The following is a 14,481-nucleotide window of genomic DNA, read 5'->3' as shown; positions in this document are numbered from 1 at the left end:
AATTTAAGCTAGTGTAAGAATTAAAAGTGAAATTATAATAACCTTCCCCCTTTTCCAAGGAACTTTTTCGTCTGCTAGCAAATTGTTTTTTTGCTTCTTCATTGCTGTTTTAATATTTACGACACTATTGGTTGATTTTCAAAGACCCAAATGAGAGTCGTCACAAGGCCCTTAGGATGGTGAATACTTTCATTTAACCCCTTCATCCTCTTATGTTTTACTCTAGGTAATATTTTAACATCAACTCTGCTAACCAAAATGTGATTAAATGTCATCTTTAACGTCTTTAGTATGACGCAATATTATAACAGAATGCTCAAACTAAAAAGGATCATGGAAAGAAAACGAAGTAGCGGGTTTCGTCGTAATTATAAGTAGCTTTTCACTTATATATAGGGCAATCATTAACATTTACCAGAGCTCACCTAATTTTAAGTGACCTAAAAGCTACTGTGAAAATACGACGAAACCCGCTACTTCGTTTCCTTTCTATGATCCACTAAAACGTTTAAGTAAATTTCCTGGTGCTCCAAGATAGATTATATTCAGAGGAAAGGTCTGTAGTGCCCAGTAGAGTGTAGTCAGGGTCTGTCAGCTTTTGGATTTGATGCAGTACTCCTTCACGTCTAGATAGATAGATAGTTAGATAGATAGATAGAAAGATAGCTAGATAGATAGTTTTCAGAGGAAAGGTCTGTAGGGCCCAGCAGAGTGTAGTCAGGGTCTGTTAGCTTTTGGATTTGATGCAACACTCCTTCCCGTCTAGATAGATAGAGTGGTAGAAACGTTTGGACACCCAACTTTATTAAAATTTTTTAAAAAGTCCTCAATATGTTTAGCCAACGAATAAGAATACGTTATTATAAGCTTTGTGGACTAGTGTAATAAACAGCCCAATGTTACCTCCCTCCCTGTAAAAATATACAATAAAATTGTTTACCTAAAATGAACACTGAATTCACTGGGTAACTTCTCTAGAAGAACTTTTGATAGCTGCAGAGCTGATACTGTTATCTTTAAATCCTAAAAATAATATTTTTTGAAATACACATTATCTACCTTTCAATCTGTCTGTCTGTCAATGAATAAATCAATCTATCAATAAAAAAGATAAATCAATCTGGCAATCAATCAATCAATAAATAAATCAATAAATAAATAAATCAATAAAATCAATCAATCATTCAATCAATCAAATAATTTAATATACCTGAGAACTCAACATGGCAGCCACTTGACTGCTGACAAAAGTTGGATTGAGGACAGAGGTTAAGAGTTCTCCCTCGGTGTGAACCACCATTCTCAGCATCGCCTATATAAATTAAAATTTTATAAGCGAAGCTACTCTATGAACAGGGTACGTCCGTCCGATAAAATTAGTTTATTGTCAGGAATCTACCTAAAGGGTTAAGACAATGACCGATAAATTGATGTACATTCCCAATGATAATACACAAGTTTACACCTTGTGTAGATTACAATTAGCGGTTGAAACGTTTGGACAATGAACTTAATATACGAACCAGTCAAAACTAAATTAGAGTCCACAAAGTTGTTAAGCCAACGATTTAGAAAACGTTATTATAAAACTTTGGGGACTAGTGTAATGGTGTATAATCACGCACCTGTAGAGCAGCATGTTTAACGCCTGGCCCCGCACTGGCCGAATATATCTCAATCAACACCGGAAACAGGGTAGCCGTCAGATTGGCCGTCAACGTAGTCCTGTCCACAGCTCCCTCCTTAGCCTCTACAGCGGTTTCGTCGTCGCTAGAAGCGGCTGAAGAGGCGGTGGCTGCAGCGGTCAGTTGGGAGGTTAGGACGCGTTTCAGCGGCTTGGCGGTTCCGCAATCCTCTCTGATTTCATGCCTGAAAAATAAATATTTAGATTTTTGTGAAATTATGATTTTATATTGAATACTAGCGTCTTCGCTCATGGTTCTGTTACAATAGGAATAAAAAAAGCATAAAAACCAAAGATATGTATGGAGCTTCTCTGAAATGCATAACTAATTTAAATAAAATCTTACAAATTACTAATGTAGAAAAAATGCAATTTTCATAATTGAGATATCCAAAGAGTTCCTTCACCTTCTAGGCATATAAAATTATTACAATCGATATATTGTTATTTGGATTTTGCAATAGATTTCTATGTACTCTAATAAAGTGAAACTCGCAGCTAGCTAAAATAACTATACCCCCCATCCACTTCCTTTACCCATACCCTACCCTCCTACTGAATGAACGAACTGACAAATAAATGTCGACAAATTTTTCCCTGTCAATATAATAACCACATATTCCACATCCATTATCATTAAAAATATAAAAGTCAAGATGACAGACATAAATTCTTAAAGAATAACTTGGCCGTAACTTATTAAAACTTACATATTAACAAGATTTAGGTTGAGATATCTCGCAGCTGAGTTCAATACAACTTCGGTCTCACCCGCCAGAAAAGCTGCTTCGATTGTTCTGAAATATTATTTATAAATTTTAAATAACAAAGACAATAATATCCACAAGTAACGCAGCTATATGAATATAGATAATTAAAAGGGAGTAAGAAAGGGGACAATTGATCGAATAATCAATATTTTGAGGATCTCAAACCTTGGGGACATACCCAAAGTATTCGTGCGACTGAATTTGTTATGATCCTAGCAGACACAAATCCATAAAAATAAGTGTTTTTTTTTCACTAAAAGGCATAGGTAATAAATGCAACTGCACTACCTACCTACTTAAATTTCTATAAAAAAAGTCGGGGGGGGGGGGAAATCTCCTTCAGTACATACCTACAGTTCTTCTGTGGGAGTTAAAATATTTGAATAGAAAGATGAGAGATAAACAAGACAAAGACCTGCAATCATTGTATCCGTAGGTATGCCAGGCTCCTCTGTCATCCTGCCACTGCCAGACAACCGGATCCAACAGGACTGTACCTGGAAATAAAACAATCATCCTATTATATAAAATTGTGAGCTTTTCTGTCTCGCTATGTTGCTCATTTAGAGTGTAGCTTCTTATAGGTTCAAGGAAGGGTTATAACTTAGCTATAACCTTTATATTATGATCTTATAGTGACAGACAGGCAGGCATATCTTTAAGGTATACTTCTATTTTCTGCGTTTCCTTGAAAATATGTGAAAAGTTGTATATTTGGATAAAAGATTATACCTGGAGGGGCAAGAAGAGCGTCAACAGCAAAGACCCCATCCCCAGGAAGGGGTGGGAGTAGCTCCCCGATCAGGGAAACCATCTCGTACAGTTCTTGGTGGGACCGAGGCACCAACACTAACATATCTCCCTCAAGACCTAGTAAAATATCACAATTAATAAAAAAGGGAAAAGACAATGGAAGACAAATTGATGAACATCCCCAATGATGATAAGCAAAATAACCTACCTACTGTGTAAAAGAAATTATTGGTTGACAAGTTTAGACACTGATAGTTTGTACCAACCAATAAATTCTTTAAAAACGTATATTTTTACAAAAACTATTGGTTGAAAAGAATAGACACTGAAATTTGCACCAACCAATAAAATCTTTTATTTTTTTCTCAAAAACTATCCAAAAATATCTATAAAAAGGATGACAACATCAATATGTAGCCAACCACAAAAATATCATGTATGGACAAACGAACAAACAAGATTCAAAAAGCAGATTTTCAGTGTTTTGGTAGACACAGACGGAAATTTAGGATACTAGAGAAGCTTTGCTATTAAAAATTAATAGTTATTTATCGCAACGTAATGTAGACAGCTTTCCGTGGAATTTTTAAAATGAAATATAAGATTAAAACCGAAGGCCCGGGCTAACAATACTAGTTTTAATTTTAATATTCGTGGAAAACTGTCTGTAATACGATGCTATACATAATTTTCCAGTGTTGCTAAGAACCGGTTCTAATCCTGCGTATAATGATCGGTTTCGAAGCCATACTGGAATAGTACTTACTTTGATTGATTGATTTGCTGCTGGAAGGAGTAGTTTCACTGAGGGCTGGCACCACCAACAGTTTCTTTAAACTGTCTCCCATATTCTAAATGAATATAATTTTCATGGCTAGTAATAAAAGGAACAAACACAAATAAATAGTCACATCTACAGGAGACAAATTTATTGCATTTTACTTAGGGTCTTAATGGATAAGACAATGGACCATTAATTGATGTACAATTGTATATTCCCTAAATTACTCCTTCTGTAGATTAAGATTAAGGAATAAAGTTTGGTCTCTAATGATTTGAACAAACCAATAAAGATTTAATTTTACAATTTGGTAAAAGTTGATTCTGAGGATAGATATTGTTTTACTGTTGGTGGATTTTGTCCTCAAATTTTGGAAGATTTTTTATATTTCATAATTTTTGAAAAAACGTAGGACGTTTGTCAGTCTACCGTATTACCTGTTGTAGTAAATGTAGACTAGTAGTTGGATTATTAGTTGTCAGCACGACCAGAATATGAAGACACGTGGTAAAAGTTGACGCACTAACTGTTGGTTTCTGCAACAGTTCCTGTAGGTTGGCCAACACCTCGGGTTTACCTATCTCGGCCAATCTTTCCTTGTCCTAAAAATAATCATTTTTATGTATTAAACTAGCGGATATGCCCCCTAGAGGCCTCTAAGGGGGCATATAAAGTCCCCCTTTAAATTAAAAGATTTTTTTTTTTTTTTTGGGGGGGGGGGCGGGGGTAATTTTTTCTAGGGTGATTGGTGGTACCCTTCCCCAAAAAGTTTTTAACTACCAGGACCTATAAGAAGCTACAATGTAAAGGAGAATCGAGTCGTTTCAGAGGTTAGCTATCAATGTATCTATAATTCTATAACGTAAATCTGTCTATGTATCTTCCAATTCCATTAATCTGACTATTCATTTATACCTCTTTATAGCTATCAGCGAGTCTGTTCAATGCCTGGAAAGAAAGATCATCACTTTTCTTATAATTTCAAATATATCTATCCATATATATATAAATCTATCTATCTATCTATCTTTCAATCTATGTATTTATACCTGTTTATAGCTATCAGCCAGCCTGCTCAAAGCTTGACAAGCAAGATCAACACTTTTCTTATCATCGTTTCTTAGTCTTGAAGATATGATTGGGATAGCTTCCTAAATTAATATAGTAATGGTTAGTTTAGATTACTCATTTCACCCAGGGATCTTAAGGGATAAGACAATGAACGATAAGTCAATTTATATCCCAAATCATAAAAAATACCTCTTCTGTAGATGATTTTTTTGGTTTAAAAATTTGGACAATGCTAGCTTTGACTCTCCAATAAGATTTCATGAAAGTACCCAAAGTACACGATTTAAAGAGACTTTGGTAACAATATAATTTACAGTTAAATGTCCCTCTTCTTCTCGAATATACCAAAATTTTTCACTTATGACCTATTATCATTTCAATTCAAATCAAACAGTGTTAAATAATACTAAGGGTTTTTTTTATTTCGTATCTTCTTTGTGTTTTTGTGTGTGTGTGTGTGTCTGTATATCTATCTAAGTATCTCACCTGAACTAAGACAAACTCTTCACTCTGAAGACCCTGACAACTGTTGGCTGTAACGGTCAGAGCCTTCACCTGGGCAGAGCTGGAGTCTGTCTGTCTATTTATCTATCTATCTTTGTAGCTCACCTGAACTAAGACAAACTCTTCACTCTGGAGGCCCTGGCAACTGTTGGCTGTAACAGTCAGGGCCTTCACCTGGGCGGAGATGGAGAAGAAATCCAGGTACATCAGGCAAGCTGGTACACCTACATAATAAGATTAATGTTAATAAGAACAGCTAGCTGATAATTTTATTTATAAAAGATACCTAAGTGGTTTATTCGAAGATTTGATAAAAAAATCTCCTTGGTATTTACATTTTAAAAAAACAAGCAAATAGACATATTGTGAACTTTAACCCTGTGGGGCTTATCTAACCCTTACCTAACCTAACCCAAACAAAAAATCATAAACACATTTAATAATTTTTGTGCTACATTTGTAATTTCATTGATATTGACCAAAACTGTAAGTCTAGAAAAAATTATTGCAAAATCAGTAAATGTAATATTAACAAACAAACCTTAAGCATGAAGAATAGACTTGTAGTGCTTCTTAGAAAGCATCTCTAGGGCAGTGAGTGACTTATTACATGTTCAGTAAATGTAATGTTAACAAACAAACCTTTGGCATGAAGAATAGACTTGTAGTGCTTCTTAGAGAGCATCTCTAGGGCAGTGAGTGACTGCTCGGCTACGTCCATGCACTGGATTACTTGAAGCTTCTCCAGGAAGGTGGGGATGGCCTCCACAATTACTAAAATATAATGGATATAGGATATTTGTTGTCAATATATATTGCTAATATGGACCTCATTCATTGGTTTGTTCGATCATAAATTTGCAGGGGAGGAGATGGAGTAAGGAATGCGTATTAGGGGTATCGTTATTTTAGCCAGTTGCGAGCATCACTTTATCAGAGTATATGGAAATCTGGTGCAATTTCCAAGTAATAATATATCGATTACTAAAATATAATGTTAATTAATAATTACGATTTTTAAAACTTTTAAATCTGAATTTATCGAATGTCTGTCATTCTATTAATTTCTATCTATTAATAACAAGGATCTTACTGGTAAGACAATGACCAATAAATTGATTCACGTACATGCTCAAAGAGCTTTAGATTAAAATCATCAATTAAAAAATTTTGACAATTAAGCTTGATTAAACTAATCAAAATTAATTAACGTCCATAAAGTTATTAAACTAACGAATAAGAAAACTTATTAAAAAAAAAATTAAGGACTAATGTAATAAACAGCCCATTGTCTCCTTTCCTCTCTGTGTATGTTCCCGTATGTCTAACAACTAGAACAAGGGGGGAAGCGGTTCTGGCACTTCTGCGTAAACAGTGATTATAGGCTTTGTCTTTGGAGTGAGAGGATAGGTTATTTCACAAAAAAGTTTCCTTTAGGATGTTTTTTTCCTATTTTTAAAAACTTTGGATTTGGCCTCTATAATCACTGTTTACGTAAGTGTCAAAACCGCGGCCTCCCTTACCTGCAGATGAGCGAGGCAACGCGTCCATCATGTAAGTCAAAGCTCTGCAGCTGTTGTTCATCAAATCAAAATTGTGCTCCATTTTCAGTAAAGTAATCAGAGCCGGTACAACCTTAATAATAGAGTTAATTTTCAGTAGAGTAATCAGAGCCGGCGCAACCTAAATAAAAGAGTAAGTAAGATTCATAAACTCTTCAGTTTAAGTGTCAAAAATTTACATATTTGGTTTAATGTATTCTTTAAAAAGATATACATTTTCCAAATGGCCTAATTACGGCATTAGAAAAATGTAAAATTCCCTGAAAATTAAGGAACGAACGGGCCAGCTATTTTATTACAATATCTTGGCAGGCATACAGATAGACTTTCATCCTATTACTTTGGTTCATAGGATAACAAAAAGAAGTTAGGTTTTAGTTTTACTGAAAAAAAAATTTAGGGCTAAAGTACATAGTTTTTTACACTGACAATTCAACCCTTTATTCAAAATATTTGCAAACTTCCAAAGTCATTTTATCATAATTTTTTTTTTGGGGGGAGGTTCTGATAGGAGAAGGGAAGATTACTTTATCTTATATACCTGTCTAATCGGAAAACCCGCCAGAGTATCTTCATTGCCCATGACCAGTAGCTGCGAGATTTCAATGACCGCCTGCAGCTGCCTGCTTTCGTCGCCGGTGGCCTGCAGTCCGGTCAATAGCTGCTGCGCCTTGGACATCGTGCTGGGTGCCATACCCCTAGATAAATACATAAAAATTAAGGTCTTAGTTTTTTGATTTTAAAGATTTTGGGATCAAAGATTTAAAGGGATAGGTCAATGGTCGATAAATTGATTTAGATCCCCAATGATGGTACACAAAATTACCCCTTCTATAGATTATAATTTGTAGTTGAAAGTTGAAACGTTTGGACACTCAACTTTATGAATAAATCAATCAAAATTAAATAAAAGTCTCCAAAGTTGTTAAGCAAACCTATGAAAAACCGTTATTATAAAACTTCGGGGACTAGTGTAATAAACAGCCCAATATTCCCTTCCTCCCTGTTTAAGGGATACACATGATAAGACAAAGAAGGATAAATTCATTATTTTGATAAAACAAAATAAACAAGAATATCTTTTATATAAAAACAGGATGAAAACATCCATAAGCAGCGACGAAAAAATCACATTTCCCCTATACCGTTACGGACTGAGGGACAGACAAAGTGAATTATAGAGTAGCTTCGCTATTAAAATCAATATTAGGTACGTAAGTTTAATCTTAACTCTATGACATTGAGTACACTGTACATAGGAATTTATCTTTAAATTTTTCTCAAGAAAATAAAATAAAGTGTAAAATGCTTTTATTAGGTAATCTTTTTGCATTTCTTCTTCGCAATAAACTATAAAAATATCCTCCACGTATAATAAGGGGAAGATGATTATTTTATCAACTATTGCCCTTTCCCTTCATTCATGAAGTAGAGGTTAACAAACTTAAGTAGGGTAATTTTCATTAATATTTAATTTTATAAATATTTTCCACTTTAGCACAGGGATCTTAAGTGATAAGACAATGGACGATAAAATGATGGAGGAACCCAATGATGATAAACAAAGTTTCCCCTTCTGCAGATTAAAACTATTGATAGAAACGTTGGGATACTCTACTAAATGAACCAACCAATGAAAATTAACAGAATTTTAACCAATGAATAATTAGATTATAAAACTTTGGGTACTAGAGTCTACAGTCAAATATCTCCGCCCTCCCTGACTTTTGAGGGATAATAAATGACCTAATTTCGACCAATAACTTTTAATAACAAAAGTGGTAATTTTGTTTAAAATAATTAGGAATGTAAAACAAATTTCGTCAATTGTCCTATTCCTTGAGATCCATGGATTTAGGCATTACAATAAAAGCAATAATATTTAGGCTCTAACATTTCCACCGATAAAAGTATGTGTGTTTACTTTCAATTTAGTGGATTATTGATATTTGATATTATATCAAAAAAATTTCTATCTTACTTATCTACCTATATACCTATAATTTACTGTTGCGCTATTTATGGAAAAATTATTGTTTAATTATGATTATATAATAATTTTTAATTTGTACTGAAAAAAATGCATTTTATGGAATATTTGACATCTCTCTTAAACAAAGCATTATCAGGCTAAATGTTTATTAAAAACTGCTGATTAATTTTTGCAAAACTATAAAAAAAGGAAAATCTAGTGTGTTACTCCGAACCAACACAAATGGAACAGATAAATAACCCTTCTTGAACAACTAATTAAACAGAATCTGATCAACCCAAAAATATTTCTTCAAAATAATATTTACTACCTATCTCAAAATCATTTAATAATATCCACTTAAACTTCGAGAAAAATTTTAATGGTATATCCTAGTTTAACCAGCTCTATGTAGGCGTGTGTCGTCCATTAAGATCTTGACAACTGCTAGACCATGGAGTCTTAATAATATGATATTCGAGAAAGCTTAGAATTGGTCTGGGGCAGGTTTCAAGCTAGGGTTAACCCCACATTTATAATAATAATTTCCTACTATTTTATTTTTTTACCTTTCAACTTGCCTTGACATTTCACAAATATTTGCTATTCGTTCATTTTTTAAAACTGTTTTGTATGATAACTTATGATCACATGTGCGGAAAAAGCAAACAAACAAACTCTCCAAGAATGTATCTTTCTATCACTCAGTCACTACTTGGGCTAGCAAAATATATCCATCTATCTATCACTCAAAGTGAATATATCAGCTGATTGTTAAAAACTAAACATTACTCTAGCGAAAGAAAACTAAACATACCCAGGGATCAAAGGGATAAGACAATGGCCTATAAATTGTTGCACATACCCAATGATGATACACAAAATTACCCCAACTGTAGATTAAAATTAGTAGTTGATACGTTTGGACACTCAACTTAATGAACCAACCAATCAAAAAATGTATCTATCTATCTATTACTCAAAGTGAATATATCAGCTGATTGTTAAAAACTAAACATTACTCCTAGCGAAAGAAAACTATACATACCCAACCCAGGGATCAAAGGGATAAGACAATGGCCTGTAAATTCATGCACATCCCCATTAATGATAAGACAAAATTACTCCTTCTGTTAGTAATTAGTAATTGAAACGTTTGGACACTCAACTTAATGAACTAAAACCAATAAAAATTATTAATAAGTCTCCAAGTTTTGAAGCCAACGAAAATGTAAACGTTATTAAAATACTTTGGGGACTAGAGTAATTAACAGCCCATTGTCCTCTTCCTTCCTTATACTCACCCAATAGGAATAGAACAATTTATCAAAAACATAATTGACTTGTAAACGAAGATATTTAAATCTATTTAAGAAAAAAATCTTACCCTGCGAAATTAAATATAAAATTCTAATTGTATAAAGTTGATTCAAAACAATACATGTTGTCAAAATATTTAAAATGCTAATTATTTTCATCCCAATTTTACTATCTTTTTTTACATTTATGTCTATGTTACTAAAAATATTTTGCATAGTAACACAAACAACTTTTTATGGGTCAATTTTTAACATGAAACAACACAATATTAACTTTAATCAAAATGCTTCATTTAGTTAGGTATTGGTTATTTTTTATTCGCATTGTATTATGGGCAGTTTTCCGTGGATTGTAAAATGAAAAATTATATGCTCCAGTTTTTTTTGCCTCGAAGCCAAATTGCCTATAATACGATAGGATACATAACTTTCTAGTATAGCTCAGAACCGGTTCTAATCCAGTCGATATTATTCTGTTTCGTCGCTATACTGCATACTCGAAAAGTATTAACCTTGAATTTGAATTCTGTTCAATATGCAATTTTAAACCTTTTATTCTTCAATTTTTTATATTATGTAAAAACGCAAGAACATATGCGTTAAATTGTATAGGTATAAAAGTCAATTTTATAATCCTACCTAACAAATCAGAATTGGCCAATAAACGAAGAGAAATACAGAATTCACGTTATAAATAAATAATGAATGACCGACAGAAAAACAAATGACTTAAAGAGTAGGTAGCTACGCTTCTAAAAAATTTGAAGAATGTAGAAATAAACACTTGAAAACAAGTAAAATATGTGACCAGTAGAATCATGGCCTTAGATAAAGAAAAAACATATTGCAGTTTTTTACTCAAGTAAAAAATTAATAGTTCTTTACACATATTGTACAGTTTTACGATTAATAACAACAAAATTACCATGAATAATGTTTATTTTGACTCACCAAAAGTTTAAATAAAAATTTTCAGTGAAAAGTATATTTGCAAGATTTTTGACAAGTAGTGCGCTAAAATAAAAAGAAAATACGCACTTTAATACATACGTCAATATATTTTCGTGTTGCTACTTATGAATTTGTATTCATTTAGAAAAGTATCATTCTATGTCTGAAACAGCTGCTACCTATGTAATGTGCTTTACAAAAAGGTAGGAAAAATAGGTTTAGAAATGCTTAGATATGATCAAAAGAACGTCCTGTTTATTGGATTTGATATAGAATACGTGGATGTTGGGACAGAGGAATTTTTGTCGTCAATTTAGGTTGCTAATATAGTTCTCAGATATTGGTCAATACGTTCTCCCATGGTCAGGGGAGGGGGTATAACTATAAACAGCCAGTTAGGAGAAACATTTTGTCAGGGTGAACGAATATTTCTCACAATATCCACGTATTCTATATCCATTTTTATTTGTCATCTTGATTTGCCACATCTATTCATGCCATTAAATACAGGGATCTAAAGAGATAAGACAATGGCCGATATATTGATACACATTCCCAATGATATTACACAAAATTACCCTTTCTGTAGATTAGAATTAGTAGTAGAAACGTTTCAACACTCAACTTAATAAACTTACCACCATAAATCACCAAACGAATAAGAAACGTTGTTAAAAAACTTTGGGTGTAATAAAAATCCCATTGTCCCCTCTCTTTCAAAGTCCCCAAAGTTGTTAAGCCAACGAATAAGAAAAAGTTGTTACAAAACTTTGGGGACTTGTGTAATAAACAGCCTATTGTCCCCTCTCTCTCTGAACTGAATATCTATTTATCTATCAACCTAAGTACCTAATATCTATCTATCTAGGTACCTATTATCAATCTATCTATTCCTTATCTATCCAACATATTAACTGACCTGTTAACAATGAGATTATGCATCCTTGGCCCGAGCACCCCGGCCAGGTGGGGGGGAAATCCCCTAGCCTCCAACATATTCTGCAGCCTCGACATATCAGCCTCATCGTCCAGCCCGCCCTCTGAAGTATTAAAGAATCCTGTATTATATTAATACAGGACATTATGTTATTAGTGCTGGAATTTGGAGGATTTTTTTTGTCTCCTTTCTTGAGGAATTATTTACAGGGGTGTATATTCTGCATTGGAAACCCCTCTAAAGGGGGGGGGGGTGAAGAAATAACAGTCTATAAATTATTTTCCCCATCCTGGGGAAAAGGCTCGGGGGGGGGGGGGGGGGCTGGGAATATTTTCTTGTTGGAGAAAAAAATAAATCTTGTGCAGAATATACACCCCTGTGATTTATTTACTTGCAGTTTTTGCTTAAAGGGGTAATTCCACGAATGGCGCATTTAATTTGCTTTGCAATAAGAATAATAACTTCTGCAAAGTAGTTGTTATAGCAGGGAGGAGTTTACTAAAGAAAGTTTTCTTTGGAAAAGTGAGTATTAACTTTTTTATTTAAATGCATTTCATGGAACTATCCATTACACTATTCTATTACACTATAACATTGCAATGGTGAAAAATGACAATTTGAAATTACTTACCAAAAATTCAAGAAAAGCTCAAAAAAGGAATCAATTAGATATTATAAGTAAGCTAAAACATTCTTATTAGTTTAATCAATTAAAAAATACTTTTCAAATCAAAATTAATATACTAAAATTGAAACTTTACTTGCCTAAAGCTGCGGCTAAACTGCCGGACGCTAGCAGAGATCCAGATGGAGCCGCGGCGGCTGAAGTTGGCGGTTGCGGAGCCGCATTTGAGGGAGCGGGAGCCGCGCTGGGCGGCGGGCTATCCTCCCCTTCCTGGTCGCTTGACATTCTTCCCTAGATAGAATTAGTCATAATAGAGACATGAAAAAAATGGGAAAAAGACAAAAAAAATACATAAAAAAGTATCATAATAAGGTAGATACCCAAGTGGTGGAGGGTGTCTATATTTTGGTTAACTGCTCTACTGGAAGAACTATACATGTACTATAATAAGGTAGATACCTGAGTGTTGTCTATATTTTGGTAAGCTCCTTTAATGTACTAACTATACATGTACTATAATAAGGTAGATACCTGAATGGTGTCTATATTTTGGTCAGCTCCTCTACTGTACTAACTATACATGTACTATAATAAGGTAGATACCTGAGTGGTGTCTATATTTTGGTCAGCTCCTCCACTGGACCCACCGCTAGAACTAAAAAACAAAATAAATCTTAAATAACTGTCAAATCAAAAATTAACTAGGTAGATATCTTTTTTAAAAAAGGCAGAAAATTGTCACTTATTCTTATTCTTTAACTTAGTCAAAGTAACGATTTGTTCCAGAGAGAAAAAGAAAATACAAAATTCAGCAAGAAACGGTTTCTTTACAATTCTGCATTTTACCTTATTAAAGCAACTACCATGCCAAAACCGCAAACTCTAACTTTTTTTTGGTGGATTTTCTTTGTGTTTCAGTTTTGGTTACAAGAAGTGTCCAAGTCACCCTCTCACTTACAAATAAATATTAATAATTTTCAAGGTTCTGAACTGGTTTGAACAGAGCGGAAATAAATATTCACCTTTTGCTAGCACAGGACCCCGTGGTTGACGAATTAATTGACTCACGGAGTGTGTCAAAAAACTAAACAACATTCAATTTTATACAATATCATAACTAATACAGTACCTATCAGAATATTAAAGGATCAATATACATGCATTATATAGGGAGCTAAAGGGACAATGGTCATGGAATGATGCACATTCTCATTCATCATGCACAAAATTACCCCTTCTGTAGATTACAATAAGTGGTTGAAAGTCGTTTGGACACTCAACTAAATAAACCAACCAATCAATAATTCAATAAAAGTCCCTAAAGTTAATAAGCCAACGAATAAGAAATCACCGGCAATAAAAAATTCTAAAAACAAAAAAATAGATAGGTATAGGGAGAATACCCCCGCCCCCCTCCTCCCCAAACAGATTTTTATGAATATTATATAAAAACCTAAAAGACAACCGTGAACTCTCTTCTCCTCTCACTGACTCAAGATTCAATTAATCTTGTTTATTACTTGACATTTTGTTCATTTTGGTGTGTTACATA

General features: G+C 33.6%; 2 protein-coding genes across 9 annotated transcripts in view; one reads left to right on the top strand and one right to left on the bottom strand.

Annotated features, from left to right (window-relative positions):
- Nucleotides 1-14,462, bottom strand: part of ctrip (E3 ubiquitin-protein ligase ctrip) — a 40,375-nt gene extending 25,913 nt beyond the window's left edge. For 6 of the 8 annotated variants that reach the window (XR_013884714.1, XR_013884715.1, XR_013884716.1 and 3 more), the window contains exons 1-19: nt 14,383-14,462; nt 13,952-14,013; nt 13,533-13,584; nt 13,070-13,220; nt 12,287-12,425; nt 7,667-7,823; nt 7,087-7,198; nt 6,206-6,337; nt 5,669-5,787; nt 5,038-5,139; nt 4,426-4,590; nt 3,974-4,058; nt 3,187-3,324; nt 2,870-2,951; nt 2,395-2,481; nt 1,626-1,869; nt 1,211-1,312; nt 941-1,023; nt 525-626 (exon numbers count right to left, since the gene is read on the bottom strand). Coding sequence is in view for 5 of the 8 variants with exons in the window: in XM_080179408.1 (XP_080035534.1) it covers nt 525-626; nt 941-1,023; nt 1,211-1,312; nt 1,626-1,869; nt 2,395-2,481; nt 2,870-2,951; nt 3,187-3,324; nt 3,974-4,058; nt 4,426-4,590; nt 5,038-5,139; nt 5,669-5,787; nt 6,206-6,337; nt 7,087-7,198; nt 7,667-7,823; nt 12,287-12,425; nt 13,070-13,214 (1,994 nt within the window). In the remaining 3 variants the exon portion in view is untranslated. Of the gene's footprint in view, nt 1-524; nt 627-940; nt 1,024-1,210; nt 1,313-1,625; nt 1,870-2,394; nt 2,482-2,869; nt 2,952-3,186; nt 3,325-3,973; nt 4,059-4,425; nt 4,591-5,037; nt 5,140-5,545; nt 5,615-5,668; nt 5,788-6,205; nt 6,338-7,086; nt 7,199-7,666; nt 7,824-12,286; nt 12,426-13,069; nt 13,221-13,532; nt 13,585-13,951; nt 14,014-14,382 lie in introns of all 8 variants that reach the window. The other 2 variants (XM_080179407.1, XM_080179410.1) reach the window with 2 other exon arrangements.
- The window catches only part of LOC145334086 (isocitrate dehydrogenase [NADP]-like), a 341,086-nt gene that overhangs the window by 226,846 nt on the left and 99,759 nt on the right, over nt 1-14,481 (top strand). The gene's annotated exons all lie outside the window — the stretch shown is intronic.

Source organism: Acartia tonsa, chromosome 12 (assembly GCF_053477335.1).
Source record: "Acartia tonsa isolate MP-2025a chromosome 12, ASM5347733v1, whole genome shotgun sequence".
NCBI classification, from domain to species: Eukaryota; Metazoa; Arthropoda; class Copepoda; order Calanoida; family Acartiidae; genus Acartia; species Acartia tonsa.
This window is presented reverse-complemented; position numbering and strand designations above follow the sequence as displayed.